Source organism: Psammomys obesus, unplaced genomic scaffold (assembly GCF_907164565.1).
Source record: "Psammomys obesus unplaced genomic scaffold, mPsaObe1.curated_primary_1811, whole genome shotgun sequence".
Taxonomy (NCBI): Eukaryota; Metazoa; Chordata; class Mammalia; order Rodentia; family Muridae; genus Psammomys; species Psammomys obesus.
Window position 1 is genome coordinate 15,240,025 of NW_026596244.1, and position 17,290 is coordinate 15,257,314.

The following is a 17,290-nucleotide window of genomic DNA, read 5'->3' on the forward strand; positions in this document are numbered from 1 at the left end:
TTCTGACTAATTCTTTGAAGTGTCTGGGTTAACTAAAGAGAGAGAAAGGGACAAGTAACCTCTAGATTGGGGGGGGGGGGGTCTCAGCTTCCATTCCCACACCAGGCCTATAAAACTCACACCCTTGCATCTGATGGCTCTAAAACATTTTTATACTTTTTAAAAAGCTACCTTTTAGTTTATGAATGTTTTGCCCACATTTATATAAGTGTAACACATGCAAGCCTTGTACTTGAGGAGGTCAGAAGAGGCCATTGGGTCCTCTGGATTTGGACTTAAGGGTGGTTATGAATCACTATGAGGGTTCTGGCAACCAAACCCAAGTCCTGCAAGAGCAGCAATTACTCCATATATTTGAGCCAGGTGTGGTGTATTTTCAGCAGTGGAAAGGCAGAGGGATAATAAGTTCAGTGCCAGCTTGGGCTATACAAAAAGACCGTGTCTGAAGACCACACCCCCACCCCAGCCATGCATACACACACAAGATTGCATAAGGAATAGGGTTTAAGGTGCTAGGGATACATGCATAAATAAATACACAAATTTACCTCAGTTGGTAGAGTGACTGCCTAGGGTGCACAAATCAGAAGTCCTGTATTTGGTCCCCCAGCACAGGATGAAAGCAGGTGTGGTGGATGCGTGCCTGTAATCCCCAACAGGAGAAATGGAAGGGAGAGGATCAGAAATTTATGCTTGCTACACAAGGCAGATTACCTGAGTTCTATGCCAGAGACCAAAAAAAGCTGGGTGTACTACTAGCTAGTTGGAATGTGGACAGGAGACTCGCTGGGTCCTGAGTTGCCTGCCTTGACAGTGTGGAAGGTAAGAACTGATTCCTGGAAGATACCTTCTAACCTCCATGGGTGTGTGGTGACACAGGTATCTACACTTATGCAGATTTTTCTTGTCAGAGCTGAGGACTGAAACGAGGGCCTTCTGCTGTGTTAAATCCCTAATCCCAGTAAGTAAACAGAGTTAACAAACCTACACTATGTGGTAGTTGGAGAGTTGGCTCAACAGTTAAGAACACTTGTTCTTGCAGAGGACCTGGGTTTGGTTGCCAGAACCTGCACAGTGGCTCACAAATCTTAAAGTTACGTGCAGGTATGCAGCAAGCCCTAGACCAGCCTATACACGAGACAATATATTATCAGAGACAATCCCCAGTAGCTACAAAGAAGTGGAGGGTGAAGAGATTCTGTAAATGAAAAGTACATGGCTTTTTGTCTTAAGGGTCTCATGCTGTCTAGGACACACTAACTAAAGCTGAGGACAGTGTTAAACTGGCCCTCCCAAGTGCTGAGAATTTCAGTTCTGCATGGCTATCTCTGGTTGTTGGCTTTTTGTTGTTTTTGAACTAGGGTCTCCCTATTGGTCACAAATTCACAATCCTTTTGCCTTTATCTCCAAAAGTGCTGGGAAGAAGTAAGTTTTTGGTCTGGTTCTAGAAAAGTCTTGGACCTTCAAGAGTAAGTCAGAGGTAGAGAGGATAGGTTACCATTTAATGCTAGGTAGGTGGCTAACATGTCAGCTTATAAACCCAAAGAACAGTGCTTAACCAGGCATGATGGTGTACACCTTGTCTCAAAGATAAAATTGAAAAATAGGTAAAAATTAAACAGACAAGACATTTATGCAAGAATTCTAACTTAGGATAAGAGTGCTTACTGGGCATGTAGTAAGCCTGAGGGATGGGTTCAGTCTGGAGCAGCACATAAAACTGGATGGTGAACCCTTGGCACCTGGCAAGTGAGGGCAGAGCTATCTAGCAAATATAAGGTGAGTTTGGGCTACATGAGCCACTATCAGAAAACAAAAGCAGTTGAGAAGATGGAGAACTCTTATTCTGTCTTCATGGGACTCTAGGGATAGGCCAGGCGGGGGCCTGCCCTCCCTAAGGCTCAGCCTTAGAATGATCAAAGAATTGCAGGCACTTTCACAGGTGGAGGTTTGGGGTCAGTGACAAACATTTGGTGCTGAAGGTCTCAGATATCCTTTCCTAGTTCTACACATCCTAAGAACAAAGGTCATTTCTTCTGGTCTTCTAGTCACTGATTAGTTTGCCCACTAATGAAGTTCCTGACATTAAAATCAGACCGGTTAGCTCTCAGTCATCAGCAGATTGGAAGAAAACATACTGATTAGGGCAGGCTGGTGAGTAAGGTCGAATAGCGAGTTGATAGATCTGGTTTCTGCTAGGTTTCGATAGGGATGCCTGCCATTCCACAGATGAGAGGGACGGGTGGTGGACAGGCTTCACTTTAGAGTGATTAGCTCATCTAATATTGGAAGGACCGACGATCATCCCTTCCTCTGCAAAAAGGCGATCCCTCAAGCTTGGAAAGAGCCAGAACATAAAGGCTGTAAAATCATCTAGAAACGGATCTTTTTGCTTTGAATAGAAAGTCATAACCACCGAGAAAATGGAGCCACGCTCACAGTAAACTACAACTCCCAGTAGCGTCCACGCAGAGCATTGACAGGAATGTAGCGGCGAATCAGCCTATCTTTGGCCTGCAATTCCCGACATGCCTCTCACACTCTGGATTTCCTACGGTTGTCCAAATTTCCTGTTTCCAGTTCATTTTCTAGCGATGGACTACAGTTCCCAGCAAGCTTCCGTTTTGTTTTTTTTTTTAGAGCTTCCGCTCCGCAACTAGACTACATCTCCCATAAGTCCAGTGGGTAGAGACTGCTGGAGTAGAGCACGCACGTGTAAAGAAAGGTTGGGAAAGGTGAGGCCGCTCTGCGCCAGAGACGTCGTAAAGCGGATTCGTGAAGGGACTGCCTTTCCCTAGTCTTAAACTGGGGCGCAGTCGCTTTCCTTGGGTTTCTCTTTGCTAGGAGGTTGAAGCTATCCTCAGATCTGGGTGAGTCTGACAGGAGAAGTGCTTGCACTGAGAAGAAAGCCACCTCCACCGCGGAAGTGACACTAGCATCCTGGTTGTGTAGGAAACCAAAGGGAAAGATGGAGGGGGTATACCCGGGGCCTTCAGGATTTTTAAAGCGCGCGAGCACACACGAGGGCAAGAAGCTGCCTTAGGCCCGGTTTCCGTGCTAGTAAACGGGATCTTAATATTTGCGTCCTTTCCTGGGTCCTGTGAAGACCAAATACGTTGAAATTCTCACTTTCCGATTTGTTAGTCAGTAGTGCTTAGAGTATAGGCTTGGGGTCCTTAAGTCCTTAGTGTTGGATCTGAATAGAAATATTTAAGCCCCTCTGTTTCTCGAGCGTCAAGTTAACAGTGGGCTTTTCCCCTCCTATCCTGAGATGTATAAAGAAGGGAGGAATAACCCGATTATACAAAATGCTTGCCCATTATATGTGAATCCCTAAGTTGGATCACCAGCATCACACACACATATATACAGCGTAAAAAAAAAAAATGTCCAGAGTAGGGGCAACTTCATCTCTGCCCTTAGGATTCTGTGAGATGGCACTTAGTACGGTTCCCTGCCATAGCAACTGTTCAGAAAGCTTACTGCGAGCTAGGCTAGCATCTACATTGAGACTTTTTGCTTTGTTGTTTTGATTCAGCTAGGACTCACTTTGTAGCTCAGACTACTCTGTAGGTTACTGTAGGCCACGCTGGCCTTGAACTCAAAGTAATCATTAATGCTTTTGAATCTCAAGTCATGGGTCAGCACATTTTATTTTATTTATGGGTCAGCATTTTATTTCAGTTAATGGGTTTTTGTTTGTTTTTTGAGATTTGATCTCTGTAGCCTTGGCTGGCCCAGAGCTCACTATGTAGACCAGGTTGGCCTTGAACTCACTGAGGTCGGCCACCGAAGTGCTGGAGTAAAAGGCATGTCCCACTGCACTCATCATTGATCCTTTTTTTAAAAATTATTTTTATGTGTAGGAGTCTTTATCTGCATGTATATATGTACACTATGCATGTTGCTAGTTCCAGCAAAGGTCAAAGTAGGGGTAGAATTGGAGGTATGGATGGGCCTCTGCAAAAGCAATACCTGCTCTTAACTGCAGAGCCTCTCTCCCTCCTCCCCCATTTAAAAGTTTTAAAAAGGGTTTTCTATGTAGCCTGGCCTCAACCCTCAAACTTATTTCTTTCCTACCAAATGCTGGCATTACACAAGTCTGTGCACTACCACATCTGGTTTTGTTTTATCTTTTTTAAAAATTAGATTTATTCATTTAAAAAAATGTTTAATGTGTGCTTTGCCTACATGTATGTACGTACATTACTTGCATGCCTAATGCCTTTGGAGGCCAGAGGAGGATGTTGGGTTCCCTGGAACTGGACTTACAGTTGGTTGTGAAACACCATGTGGGTGCTGGGACTCAAATCCAGGTTCAGGAAAAGGAACAAGTGCTCTTAACTACTTAGCCATCTCCTCAGCCTCACCTTTTACTTTTTGAGACAGGTTCTCATGAAGTTGTCCAAGCAGGTGTTGAACTTGTGATTACTCTACCCCAGCCACTGAAGTAGCTGGAAGGCCTGGCTTAAAATACTTTTTTTTATATATATATAATTTAATTTTATTTTATGTGCATTAGTGTGAAAGTGTCAGACCCCTTGGAACTGAAGTTACAGACAGCTGTGAGCTGCCACGTGGGTGCTGGGAATTGAACCCTAGTCCTTTAGGAAGGACAGACAGTGCTCTTACTCACTGAGCCATCTGTCCAGCCCACTTTTTTTTTTTTAAACCAATTATTTTAGTAATCTATTAATGTAGCCTACCATCCAAAATTGGGAATCTGCTAGCACATACTTAGAGAGGAAACTTAAAGAGTCAACAACCTTAGAGTATAGGCTTGGGGGTCCTTAAGTCTTAGAGAAAAAGTTATCCTTAGGGAGGAATGGGTTTTTCCCATCTGATAGGATGGTATCTACCAGAAAAGACAGCTCAAACACTGGTTCAAGCCAACAGAAAGTCATTAGCCAAAGAGTGACTACACTGGGTGTTTGGGATCCCAGTGTAGTCCCAAGCATTTCTAATGGTGAGCTTTTAAGCACAAAAATCATGTCTTGTGTTGACGTACTTCAGTTAACAAGAACAGTTAGTCAGAAGCAGAACTAAAGAAGCAAAAAAGCAAGCTTAGTACATTTAGAACTTTTCCAGAACTATGGACTTTGATGCATAAAGTCTTTGTTTTCATTTTGCTTGGTGCTACTCTGTAAAATGTAAGTTTCCCCCCCACCCATGGCCATCCTAGCTCCCAAACAATGACATGGAGACCTTTATATTTATTAAAAGCTTTTGGCACAATAGCCAGGCAGATACTGTGCTATTCTAACCTTGCTATGCTGGCCTGGCCTACTTATCAGCCACGTGGCTTGTTGCCTACCTTCTTAGTCTCACTCCAGCTGTTCCTTTTTCATCCATGTCCTCATGGTGACTCCTCTCTCTGGTCCCTACCTGAGACCCCTTCACTGGGATTGGAAGTCTTGTCTTATCTCTCTCCTGCCCAGCGATTGGCTGTTTAGTTCTTTTCTTCTTATTATTTAGCTCTTCTTCTCTTCCTTCTCCTCTTCTCCTCCTCCTTCCTTCTTTTCCTTTTCCTCTTGTTCTCCTCCTCTTCATCCTCCTTTCAGGGTTTCTCATGTAGCCTTAGCTGTCCTAGACTCGTCTTGTAGATCAGGATGGCCTTGAACTCAGAGAGATGCCTGCTTTTTCCTAAGAGTGCTGAAATTACAGGTGTGTGCCACTGTGCCTGGCTGTTCTTTATTAGCCAATCAGGAGGCAATGGAGAACAGTTTTTACACAACATGGAGACTGGGGTGCTTCATAGTAGTCACAGTGCCAACGCCCTGACTGTAACTACATCTCTGGGCACAGAGACCAGCATTTGTATACACAGTGCACAAACACCCTCCAGCAGTGCTGTCTACATGCTGAGTTTATGGTCTAAATGTACTTCCATTGCGGAGTCAGTTGTGCTAATGTCTAGACCTGTTAGCTAGGACACTGTAAGCTATTGTCCTTGCTACCCTTCTGTTCACTTTGCCTTGTGACTGCTTGCCTTCAGGCTCTGTCCTGGTGCTTTCTTCTATTATCTGTTTTCCTACTGTACACATATCCATGTGATAACTGTCTTAAGTATCTTCAGTACCAAGCTCTCCTGAGATGGCAATCCAAGAAGCTAATTAGTGTGGTCCTTGGCCTCAGTGAATTTTTTACTTTGAAGTCAGATATATGGGGGTTTGAATGCTTCAATTCTAGCTTTGTCACCATGGATGAAAGTTACATAACCTCCTTCCTTTTTTCATCTGTAAAGATGACTCTTGAGAAGTGGGAATGAGATGAAGTCCACTATGGAAGAAGTAAATGCTTTAATAACATTCCTGGGGGCAGAGTGTGGTAGTACACACCTTTAGTCCTGGCACTAGGAAAGGAGACAGAAGCAGACAGGATTTGAGAGTTCAAGGCCAGCCTGGTCTACATAGTGAGTTGTAGCTTGTCTTTGCTACTTTATGGGTTCTTTTTCCCACCCTTTACCCCCACCCCAGTTTAACCCCCCTATCACTAGAGAGAAGAGAAACAGTATAGAGGGGAGAGACAGATAGACATCTAATTCCTTTTATTTTTTTGAGCGTGACTGCTAACAAACCTCAACCAACTGTCTCCCCTCCCGCCAATGACCACCAACCACCAACCATGCCTCCCAGGGCCCTAACATTTATATATCCTCTAAAAAATACCCAGAATTTCAAATATCACTCAGTCACAGAAACTATCAACAGCTGGCAAACCATGTGGCTGCTAGAACAGGAGGCAAATCATAGTCAGCTGCTGCGGACAGTCCAAAGCAGACCCATGCCCGTCCATACACCTGGGATCAAAACAAAAACATATTTATTTATTTATTTGTTTGTTTATTTATTTATTTTAAAGAAGCCAAAATTCCAGAGTTCTCATTACAAGTTCTCAGTCAGCCAGAGTTACAATAGGGTTTTGACAGTCTCAAAAAACAAAAAGTTCCTTTGTTCAAATCTTCATTCTGTTTCTCTTGACTCACAGCTGGTGAAGAAAGTTTTTTGAGTCTTTCACTGGTGAGATTTCTTACATTTAGCCATGCGTCTTTCTGCCCTGCTGGCCTTGGCATCCAAAGCCACCCTCTCACCTCACTACCGCTATGGGATGAGCCGTCCAGGCTCCCTAGCAGACAAAAGGAAGAACCCCCCATGGAGCAGGCGGCGCCCAGTAGTGGTAGAGCCCATCTCTGATGATGACTGGCACCTATTCTGTGGAGACATGGTAAGAACCTCAAGACAGAGAGACAAGAAGGTTTGTGGGCAACAGTTTCCTTTCCTTGTCCTCTCATCTTCTTACAGGTGGAAATCTTAGATGGCAAGGATGCTGGGAAGCAGGGCAAAGTGGTCCAAGTCATTCGGCAGCGGAACTGGGTTGTCCTGGAGGGGTTGAACACGGTGAGTGGAAGGAGGCTGGGGACTTGAGAAGTCTTCCCCATCTGTCCTTTTCTTAAGGGCAGCAGGGGAAAACAGGAAACTGGTTGAGGGGCTTTGGGCTGAATATGCTAAGCAATAATGGGCAAAATCCCCTTCACATACTTTCTTTCTGATACTGCCTTCTCTTGGACAGCATTACCGCTACATTGGCAGGACCAAAGATCACCGAGGGACTATGATAGCTAGTGAAGCCCCCTTGCTTCATCACCAGGTCAAGCTAGTCGACCCCGTGGACAGGCAAGCACAGGGGCTTCTGGTCAAGGGGCTTCTAACTCTTGAATGCACATTGATCTTGGTCATACCCATTCATCACATGAGAATTGTGTGTTGGATACTCTGGAACTCTGGGGTCTGTTTCTTGGACACAATTCTGTCAGTAACCTTGATACGAGAGAGAGACACCCGGGGTCCTCAACCACTGCCTTCACTTTTGGGTTGGAGAGTGGCTCTAAGCTAGACTTTTTCCCCCAACCTACCAGGAAACCCACTGAGATCCAGTGGAGATTTACCGAGTCAGGAGAGCGGGTTCGAGTCTCTACAAGGTCTGGGAGAATTATCCCCAAACCTGAGTTTCCTAGAGCAGATGGCATTGTCCCTGAAACATGGACTGGTAAGCTGGGGATAAGCAGGAAGAGGGTAGGGATGTGAGGTGTAAGAAGACAAGCAGAGTTGGTGGGGCTAGGAATGTACTTGGTGGTAGAAGACTTGCCTAGCATGAGCAGGGTCATGGGCTCCATCCCTAACTAAGGAGGTGGCAAACTTACCATCTCTTTTCTTCTGACTCAACAGATGGTCCCAAGGACACATCAGTGGAAGATGCTCTAGAAAGAACTTACGTGGCCCGACTAAAGACATTAGAAGAAGATGTGATGGAGGCCATGGGGATCCAGGAGACTCGAAGACACAAGAAAATTTATTGGTATTGAGCTTGAGAGTAATACTTCTACCTGCTCAGTCTTTTTTTTGTTTTGTTTTTTGAGACAGGCTTTCTCTCTGTGTAGCCTTGGCTGCCCTGGACTCTTTGTAGACTAGGCTGGCCCTGACTCACAAGAGATCTGCCTGGCCTCTGCCTCCTTAGTGCTGGGATTAAAGGTGTCTGCTCAGTCTTCACTTTGAGGGTAGAAGCCTTTCTTCCTAAAACAACAATAAAGCGCCTCGAGTTCAGCTGCTAGCCACATTACCCTTTTTCCTTTTGCATTTTGAGGAGCTCAGTCATGGTGCAGCTTTTGTTATCAGGACATACTAGGCAGATGCTAGCTTTCCTGGGGGCAGGTCCTTCGTGTTTGGGCATAGAAGTGAGAAGGCCCTCTGTTCTTTTCCCTATTTACAGAAATAGGAGTTAACTAGATAAAAATTACAAAGTATTTACAGAAACAGGACTTAAGAGTTTTAATAAATAAAAATTACAGTTATTACTTTACATGTGAAGGGAGAGAAAGGGTATAAATCTGAATCCCGGGGAAATGCAGGGTACTCTAAATGGTGACATAATACCTAGTCACATTGCCACCTGCTGGTTTCAGACTGTCAGCTGTCTTCAGTTTCAAGAGCAGAGAAGGCCTGACCCAGGGGTGTCTTGGTAGCCACCAGTACCAGATTTCTGGGAGAGAGTTGAGGGTTGAAGATGGGCAAGAGCTCAGCATAGAAGCCTAGGAGAAAGTGAGGGCTAATTAGAAAGGAAACAGGAGTTCAACCCAGGCTCTCTGCCCATCCTGTAGCATAGCTCCTTATTCCAAAGTGAGAAGACTTGACAGTCCATGTGCTTTCTCAATGCCTGCAGCACTGCTTAAAATTCATCTCATGGATGCTGGTGAGGGCTCAGTGGTTAAGAACATTTGCTGCTCTTCCAGCATACTCAAATTTGGTTCCTAATACCCACACTGGTAGCTCATAACTGCTTGCAACTCCAATTCCAGGAAATTGGACACCCAAAAGCATGGCGTATGTGTACATACACTTCTGTTGTTGTTTTTGGATATAGGGTTTTCTTTGTGTAGTCTTAGCTGTACTGGACTTTGTAGGCCAGGGTGGCCTTGAACTCAGAGATCTGCCTGCCTCTGCCTCCCCAAGTAATGGGATTTTGGACATACACCACCACGCCTGGCTGTCACAAAAATCTTAAAACCAAAACAAGTCTTCTGGGAGGTGTTGCCAGAAATCTACATTTGTCAACAAATGGCCCACCCATCAGGCAATGGCCAGGCCCAGCACACTACAAGGATTCAAGGGAATCTCAGAACCTCATCCCCTCACCTTGCTCCTGAAGATAGAGCAGCCGGTCCAGCAGAATCAGTGTCTCTACCAGTGGGGCCAGCAGGAGGGCCAAGCTGAAGAAAGCAGTCACACGATTCTCTTGGGCTTGGTGGGCCTGAAGGGCAGCCAGGTCCAGGGGCACCTGGGGATCTAGACCTATTCGCTGTAACCCTCGTTGCACGTATCTGTGGGACCAGCCATAAGTCAGTTAGTTGAAACTTCCCCTCCTACTTAAACCTTTTTCTAGAAGCTGATTTCTACCTTGATTTGCTTAAATAGGCATTTTAAAAGGTCATTTTTGCCCAGGCTGGCCCCAGACTGAGTACAAGTAGTCTTCCTAGCTTAGGCTCCCCAGGCAGACCATAGTACCTAGTCTAAATAGAAGTTTGTGTGAGTGTTTAAGACAAGGTATCTCTGTGTAGTCCTGGAATTCACTTTGTAGACCAGGCTGACCTTGATCTGTCTGTCTCTGACTCCTGGATGCTGAGATTAAAGGCATGAGCTACTACACCTGCCTGTTTTATGTTTTTGAGACAAAATCTCACTATGTAGTCAGTCTGCCCTCAGAATAAAATGCCCCATTCCTCTGGGCACACACATTTTCTTTGGCTGGGCTAGTAAGTGTGGATAGGTGGGGAGACTCCCCAGACCTCACTCTTCAATCTTGAGTTCATGAACCCTGGGGATTCCTTGCACGCCAGGCCTCCGAAGCTCAGGACAGACATGTCGGATGACTGTCTCCAGTGCTGCACGGAAGCAGTGTGTTTGCAGACCAGGACCCGCTTTCTGTAGCCTCTCCACATAGTCTTCCAGGGCATGGCAGGCCCCTTCCCGGAGCCTGTAGGGTAGTTCGTGGCTGGGCAGCCCAGCCACCCACTGACTGAGTGGATAGCTGCCAGGGTCACTGAGTTTCATGTAGCAGCAGCCTACAGAGGCCAGGGCTACCACTTCAGGACAGCAGCAGAAGTGTCTCAGCAATGCAACACTCAGATCCCCACAAGCATGAAGGCCCGTGAGTAGCAGACGGGTACTACACTGGCCTGGTATCTCCAGAGGAAGCAGAAGCTCCTCACACAGAGTTGTGGGACTAACCCATTGAACCACATGGTGGGGGCAGTGGTGAGGGCCTCTTTGTGCCACCTGTGGAGGGAGAAAAAACAAAGGCAGATGCAAAGTTGGGTGACTGTCCTCTGAAACAGCTAGGCACAAGAGTTAGACTCTGAAGACTGTAGACCTTTTCATCTTCAGGTTATTGTCCTTTTCCTTTTGGGTAGCATAGGGGCTGAGATAAGGTCTTTGCAGCCCTTTTTGACCTGGAGCTCAATAGGTTGACTAAGCAGGCAAATCTTCATGAATCCTGTTCATGCCTCTTCAGTGCTGGTGTTACAGGCATGTACCACCATACCTAATTCACTTTCCCTTTTCCTTCTGTTGGTGGTGCTGAGGGTGGAAGCCAGGGCTTCATGGATGCTCAGGCAAGTGCCCTACCACAGAGCTCTATCCCAGTTCTTCATGTTTTCTTGTTGGTAATGAGTCTAATACGTGACCATGGGTCAGGGACTTAGTTCATCCCTAGTACAGCAAATAATAGTAACCATATGGCTACATCATAGTTTGCTATGAGAACATACTGGTATGGAAATTACACAAACTAGAAAGTGCCTTTGAGCTGTGGGATGCTTTGGGGGAAGGGGCAAAAAAACAGCAAAAATAATAGGGACCATCTCAAACTGAGAAACTTGCAAGTAGAAAATGAGTCAATAAGCAGTTCCAGCACTATAGTGTGTATGTGTGTGTGTGTTTACTTTTTCTCCCCTATAGTGCAGGCTGAAGAAAGGGTAGCTTACCTTTGGGTGCCTCCTCTTCATTTTGTCCAGGGCCTGCAGGAGCTCCTGGTCTAGGCGCTGAGCTCTCTCTACCAGCCTCTGATTCCCTTCAAGGCTCTTCACTGTCAACCCCAGCCCAAGAGACATGAAGCGGGAGAGATGTCCCTGGAGTCATGAGGGAGGACAGCACTGTTCAGTGCCCTATTGGCTGTCACCCTATCAGTGGTGTGGACAACTGGGTCCTGGGCTCTACCAAAGGCTTATAATATCTCCCCCCAAACACACTCACATACACACTTCTTAGCACCTGCTTCTGAGGGCTAATCTGCCTTCCTGGTGTCCCCTCAAAACTCAAATAGTATGCAGTATGTTAGGAATCTGGCTCACCTGGCCTGAGCCCACATCCACAACCTGGGTGCAGCCAGTGAGATCACTCAGTTTCTTCACCAACTGAAAGAAGAGGAAACAAAAGGCTCTTCTTGGCATTGGCTCCTGAAGCAAATACTCACAAGGATGGTAGTAGCCAAGATGGTAGAGGGAAACACTGAGGATGCCACAGAGATATATGAGATGTCAAACCAGAATTTGAGGATGATGGTAGGTGTCTTTGCCTAGTCTGCCCCTTAAGAGCAAGAGCCCTGCAGGCTGTAAAACCAAAAACTGACTGCAATGAACAGGAATACAAGTCACCCCCACACACAGCTGTCAACCAACACTGAAAAAGGGCGGGGGAGTCTCCCAGCACCAACAGATGTAATTCCAGCATGTTTGCTGAGGAAGGAGACTTCTGAAGTTGCTGGGTTCCTGCATATGCAGTAAGGACCATACATCTTCATAACTATAGGCTTTAGGAGTACTGGGCTCTCAGACAGTCTGGCCTCCAGGTGGCTCCTCACCTCTCCCAGCCTTCGGATCTCATGCTGCTTCTTGGGCTTGACATGTTTCCGAAAAGGAGCCGTTAGTTGGGAGCTCTGGCTGGGGTTCTCCAGGAATTCTGATGGGGTGTGAAAGCCAGGTGTCCGGGTAAAGGCAAGGGCACAGGCTGTGGACTTCAGGGCCAGCAGGGTGAGTGGCCACACAGACCTGTAGCTGAGATAGTCCAGCCCAGGCTGCCAGTGAATATAGCACACAATCATATCCTGAATGCACCAGCTTAACCCAGTGGCCCAGGACAATCCATGGCTATCTACACAAGGCTCCATATATGGCTAGGTGCTCTCATTCCCCAGCTCAGGGCTCCTCTGGCTTACACATACCTGACCTCTTCCCCTTCTCTGGGCATCCCCAGCAGCAGAGTGGCCAGCTGTGGTGGGCTTAGTCCATCCAGTGCTTCTTGCCATGATTTGGGGAGTGTGCCCCACAGGCTGTCCGTGAAAAATTCCTGCAGAAGGAGCCAAGCAGTCAGAACTGTACTACTATTCCCATTTTCTCGGGTCAGTCTCAATTCTCTACCTGATCACCTGCCTTTTTCTGGCACTAGTTAGTGCCCAAGATGACCAAATGCCTGTATCTCCTGTTCATCTCTATCAGCTCTCATCATCTGCCCCAGCCTCCACTAATGCCCTGGTGGACAGATTGCATTCCGGATACACCTCTCATTTATGTCCCTACTTATTTATGTTTGCTTTCTCCACTCACTTTCTTTTTTGGTTTGTTGGGTTTTTTGTTTGTTTGATTTTTTTTCAAGACAGGATATCTCTGTGTAGTCCTGGCTGTCCTAGAACTTGCTCTGTAGACCAAGCTGTCCTATGCCTCTGCCTCCCTGGGATTAAAGGTGTGTGCCACCATACCTGGCCTGTTTGGTTTTTTTGAGACAAGGTCTGTGTAGCCTTGGCTGTCCTGAAACTTACTGTGTAGAAGGCCGGCCTGAAACCCACAGAGATCTGCTTCTGTCCCAAGGCATGCACGACAATGCATGACTTTACCAATTGTTTTAAAAATATCTGCATCAACAGCTCGATCAGTGAGTGACACACTGCATTAACAAGTAACTATTTAGTAACCTATACAGACAGCTCTGTATTTTAACTCATTCATTTGTTCTTTTTAAATTCTGGGGCTTTGAGGGCCAGGAATGGTGTCGAACACCAAAAGATCCCACTACTTGGGTGGCAGAGGCAGGAATATCTCTATGAGTTTATGGCCAGCCTGTACATAGTGAGACCTTGTCTGAAAATAATCAACTAATGTAAAAAGCCTTAATTATTAGGGGAGTTACCGACCAGTGAATCAGACTCTTGGTCTCCACAACCCCAATGACAAGGACACCTATTCTGTTTTCTGGCAAATGGCCTCCTGCTGAGCATAGTGGTACACACCTTCTCCCAGCACTCAGGAGGCAGGAGGATTTCTGTGAGTTCAAGGTGAACCTGGTCTATTCTGGGACAGCCAGAGTTAATGCCCTCTGCAAAAAAAGTTCTGAGGCTTTATTTACACACCAGAATCTATTGTAAACTTGGAGAGACAAGAGTCTTGTTCCTGCAGTTTACTTTGAAAAAAAAAAAAAATTAGCAACTCAGGTGGTGGTGGTGCACACCTTTAATCCCAGCTCTGGGGAGGCAGAGGCAGGTAGATCTCTGTTTGAGGCCAGCCTGATCTACAGAGTGAGTTCCAGGACAGGTAGGGCTACACAGAAAAACCCTGTCTTAAAAAAACAAAACGAAAATTTATCAATTCCCAGAAACCACCTGGTGGCTCACAACCATGTATAATGAGATTTGGTACCCTCTTCTGGTATACAAGCAGAATATTGTGTAAATAATAAGTAAATCTTAAAAAAAAAAAAAAAAAAAGAGTGCTTAATCAGGGCTGGGCATGCTGGTGTACATCTTTGATCCCAGCACTCAGGAAAGGAAGACAGATCTCTGAGTCTGGTCTACAAAGTGAGTCCAGAAAAGCCAGGGCTCTGTTACACAAAGAAACACTGCCTTGGAAAACCAAATAAATAAATAAATAAATAAAAATAAGAGTGCTTGGCGAGCATGCACAAGGTCTTGGGTTCCATCTCCAGCATCGAAAACTAATACAAATAATTATTTCAGCTAACACAAATACCACATAGGATAAAACACTTATGAAACTAACAGAGAGCTTAATGGAGAACTACTTTAAACTCCATACACACAAAAAAAGATGTAAACTGACACTTCAGTTTAGAGTTGTTATGTAAAGAAAATACAAGCAGAAGTAAACACCCACACATATATCTTCACTATTCTGAAAACACTTAAGCAAGTTTTGTTTTGTTTTTGAGACAGGGTCTCCCTATGTAGCTATTGCTGGCTTGTAACTCAGGTGTTGCCTGCCTCTGTAATCCACGTGCTAGGATTAAAGTGACACGCCACCATATCCTGTTTCAATGTTTTAAAATATTTTGGCAATACTTAGGGAATTTACTCCCCACCAGGGCCTCATACAAGTTATACAAAACTTTTTAAAAAAGATTTATTTATTATTTATACAGCATTCTGCCTGCATGTGTGCCTGCACACCTGAAGAGGGCACCAGATCTCGTTATACATGGTTGTGAGCCACCATGTGGTTGCTGAAAATTGAACTCAGGACCTTTGGAAGACCTCTTAACCTCTTTAACCTCTGGGCCATCTCTCCTAGACAAAACGTTTTAAAAGTACTTTTATTATTAATTATGTATGTGTGTCATCTGTGGATGGGTATGTGCATATGAATGCAGGTGCCCACAGAAATCAGAAGCATCAAATCCCCTGAAGCTGGAGATACAAGTGGCTATGAGCCACCAGTTGTGTGGGTGATAGGCACAGAACTGGCCCTCTGAAAAAGCAGTAGATGCTTTTAACTGCAGTGCCATCTCACTAGCCCTAGAGAAGTATTTACTCTAGAACAGTGGTTTTCAACTTGTAGGTTGTGACCCCTTTGGAGGGGGTTGCATTTCAGATATCCTGCATATCAAATACTTAAATTTCAATTCATAACAGTAGTAAAATTATAATTATGAAGTAGCAACAAAAATCATTTTATGGAGTCACCACAACATGAGTAACTGTACTAAAGAGCTGCAGCCTTAGGAAGGTGAGAAAGCTGCTCTAAAGTTACAGCTCCCCACTCCCAGGCCTTGGAGGTGCCTGTATAAACAGTGCAGGGGATTGAGAAGAATCTCAACACTAGTCTGAGCGGGCTGCAAATCAAGGCAATTGTCCTGCCTCAGTCTTCTGAGGGGTAGGGTTACAGGCAGGAGCCATGATGTATCTGCCCTGCTTTTTAATTTTTTTTTTTTCTATTGAAGCAACATAGTCTAGCCCAGGCTGGTCTAGAACTTGTTTTGTAGCCCAGATGAACCCTGATTTCCTGATTCTCCTGCATCTATCCTCAGGTGCCAGGATTACAAGTGTGCACCATATCTGGCCAAGGACTTCCTCTGAGTTCAAAACCAGCCTGGTCTACAGAGCAAGTTTGAAGACAGTAAGGGCTACACAGAAACCCTGTCTTGAAAAACCAAAAACCTGGCTGGAGAGATGGCTCAGTGGTTAAGAGCACTGAGTGCTTTTCCAAAGGAGTGGGGTTCAATTCCCAGCACCCGCATGGCAGCTCACACTGTCTATAACTCCAAGAGCTGACACTCTCCCACAGATACACACGAAAGCTAAACACCAGTGCATACTAAATAAAAATTAGAAAAAGAAAAACCAAAACCAAACAACAAAACCCCAAGATTGCACAATAGTAAGTTTTATCTTCAGCTGGTGTAATCTCAGTACTTAGGAGGCTGAAGGAGGAGGATCACCAACTGGAGTGAAAAGAAGGGAGGGCGGGGAAGAGTTGAATTTCAGATGCATTGGGAAGGGAGAGGTAAGATTTCGCACAGAGGGCTGGAGAGATAGCTCAATGGTTAAGAGCACTGCCTGCTCTTTTAGAGGTTCTGAGTTCAAGTGCCAGCAACCACATGATGGCTCACAACCATTTATATCTTCTACTGCCCTCTTCTGGGATATAGGCACACATGCAGGTAGAGCACTCATACACAAAATAAAATCTTGCGGATCAATGAATGAAATGAGGCTTGAGAAATTCAGAAGGTGACATTGACACTTTTTCTCATCCCCCCCCCCCCCCAGTATCCTTCAGATCAATTTTAGGGTCAAGAAAACAGGGATAGGAATGGAAGGCGAAAGAAAAATGTTAACAGTAGACGCAAGACTCTAGTTCAATTGTCTAATTTCAAAGCTCAACTGCTCGCTATATTACAAAACTAGAAATGTATTTAAAGCCTGAACATGTATGCTCTGGAACACCTCGTATGTTTCCAGGAAAGGTCACCGCAATTGCAGCACCGCCCAAATGTTGGGGGGCGAGGGGAAGAGCTCCTAGAGAGAAGGCTCGGGTAGAAATTATTCTAGTCTTCAGCTTTCCTTGTACAGAAGAGATAAAAGCTGTCTCTAAATTTTCTCTGTAGTGAGCTAACTACCCTCACCATAAGAAGAACCCCGCCCTCAGCCCAGTAGCCTCACGATGATGTAGGCGTCCAGTATGGAACGGTAGAGCGCTAGGACGCGGGTGAGGTTCACAGCCAGCTGCCTTCGTTCCTCATAGGAGAGGCCATGGGCTGAAACGCCAGGCATCCCGCGGCCTGACTAGCAGTGCAAGGAGGGAAGTGACGAGACACAAGGTCGGTACCCCGGTGTACAAGGTACAAGCTGGGCTCAACTCTGCAGGCCCAACACGAAGCAAGAACTCCGAACCCGCCCAACAGCACCGCTTCCCGCAACCTCGTCCAGGTAGGAATGACAAGACGCACTTGTC

General features: G+C 45.6%; 2 protein-coding genes across 5 annotated transcripts; one reads left to right on the top strand and one right to left on the bottom strand.

Moving 5' to 3' along the window:
- Nucleotides 1–2,693: 2,693 nt before the first annotated feature.
- On the top strand, nt 2,694–8,607 carry Mrpl24 (mitochondrial ribosomal protein L24). The gene is made up of 6 exons (XM_055596522.1): nt 2,694–2,870; nt 6,988–7,224; nt 7,302–7,397; nt 7,570–7,673; nt 7,916–8,046; nt 8,226–8,607. The coding sequence occupies exons 2-6, from the start codon at nt 7,042–7,044 to the stop codon at nt 8,360–8,362; spliced, it is 651 nt and encodes a 216-aa protein (XP_055452497.1). The 5' UTR covers nt 2,694–2,870; nt 6,988–7,041; the 3' UTR covers nt 8,363–8,607.
- A 193-nt stretch (nt 8,608–8,800) lies between these two features.
- On the bottom strand, nt 8,801–17,257 carry Mettl25b (methyltransferase like 25B). Of its 4 annotated transcripts, none has more exons than XM_055596517.1 (8): nt 16,999–17,257; nt 12,772–12,896; nt 12,412–12,604; nt 11,903–11,965; nt 11,537–11,680; nt 10,345–10,829; nt 9,690–9,874; nt 8,801–9,085 (listed from the first exon to the last, which is right to left on the bottom strand). In XM_055596517.1, exons 1-8 carry the CDS (start codon nt 17,107–17,109, stop codon nt 8,964–8,966), a joined length of 1,428 nt encoding a protein of 475 aa, XP_055452492.1. In that variant the 5' UTR covers nt 17,110–17,257; the 3' UTR covers nt 8,801–8,963. The 4 variants fall into 4 exon arrangements, with proteins under 4 accessions (XP_055452492.1, XP_055452494.1, XP_055452495.1 ...); XM_055596519.1 differs by having other exon boundaries at nt 12,412–12,624; nt 16,999–17,064; XM_055596520.1 differs by lacking the exon at nt 16,999–17,257 and adding an exon at nt 16,962–16,994 and having other exon boundaries at nt 12,412–12,624.
- Between the last annotated feature and the right edge of the window lie 33 nt (nt 17,258–17,290).

Coding starts and splice junctions, on each gene's coding strand:
- Mettl25b (XM_055596517.1), bottom strand. CDS start 17,109: ATGCCTGGCGTTTCAGCCCATGGCCTCTCCTATGAGGAACGAAGGCAG. Junction 10,830..11,536: donor TGAAGAGGAGGCACCCAAAG/GTAAGCTACCCT, acceptor CTCCCTCCACAG/GTGGCACAAAGAGGCCCTCA. Junction 9,086..9,689: donor GCTCTATCTTCAGGAGCAAG/GTGAGGGGATGA, acceptor ACTTTCTCCTAG/GCTTCTATGCTGAGCTCTTG.
- Mrpl24 (XM_055596522.1), top strand. CDS start 7,042: ATGCGTCTTTCTGCCCTGCTGGCCTTGGCATCCAAAGCCACCCTCTCA. Junction 7,225..7,301: donor ACCTATTCTGTGGAGACATG/GTAAGAACCTCA, acceptor ATCTTCTTACAG/GTGGAAATCTTAGATGGCAA. Junction 8,047..8,225: donor TGTCCCTGAAACATGGACTG/GTAAGCTGGGGA, acceptor CTGACTCAACAG/ATGGTCCCAAGGACACATCA.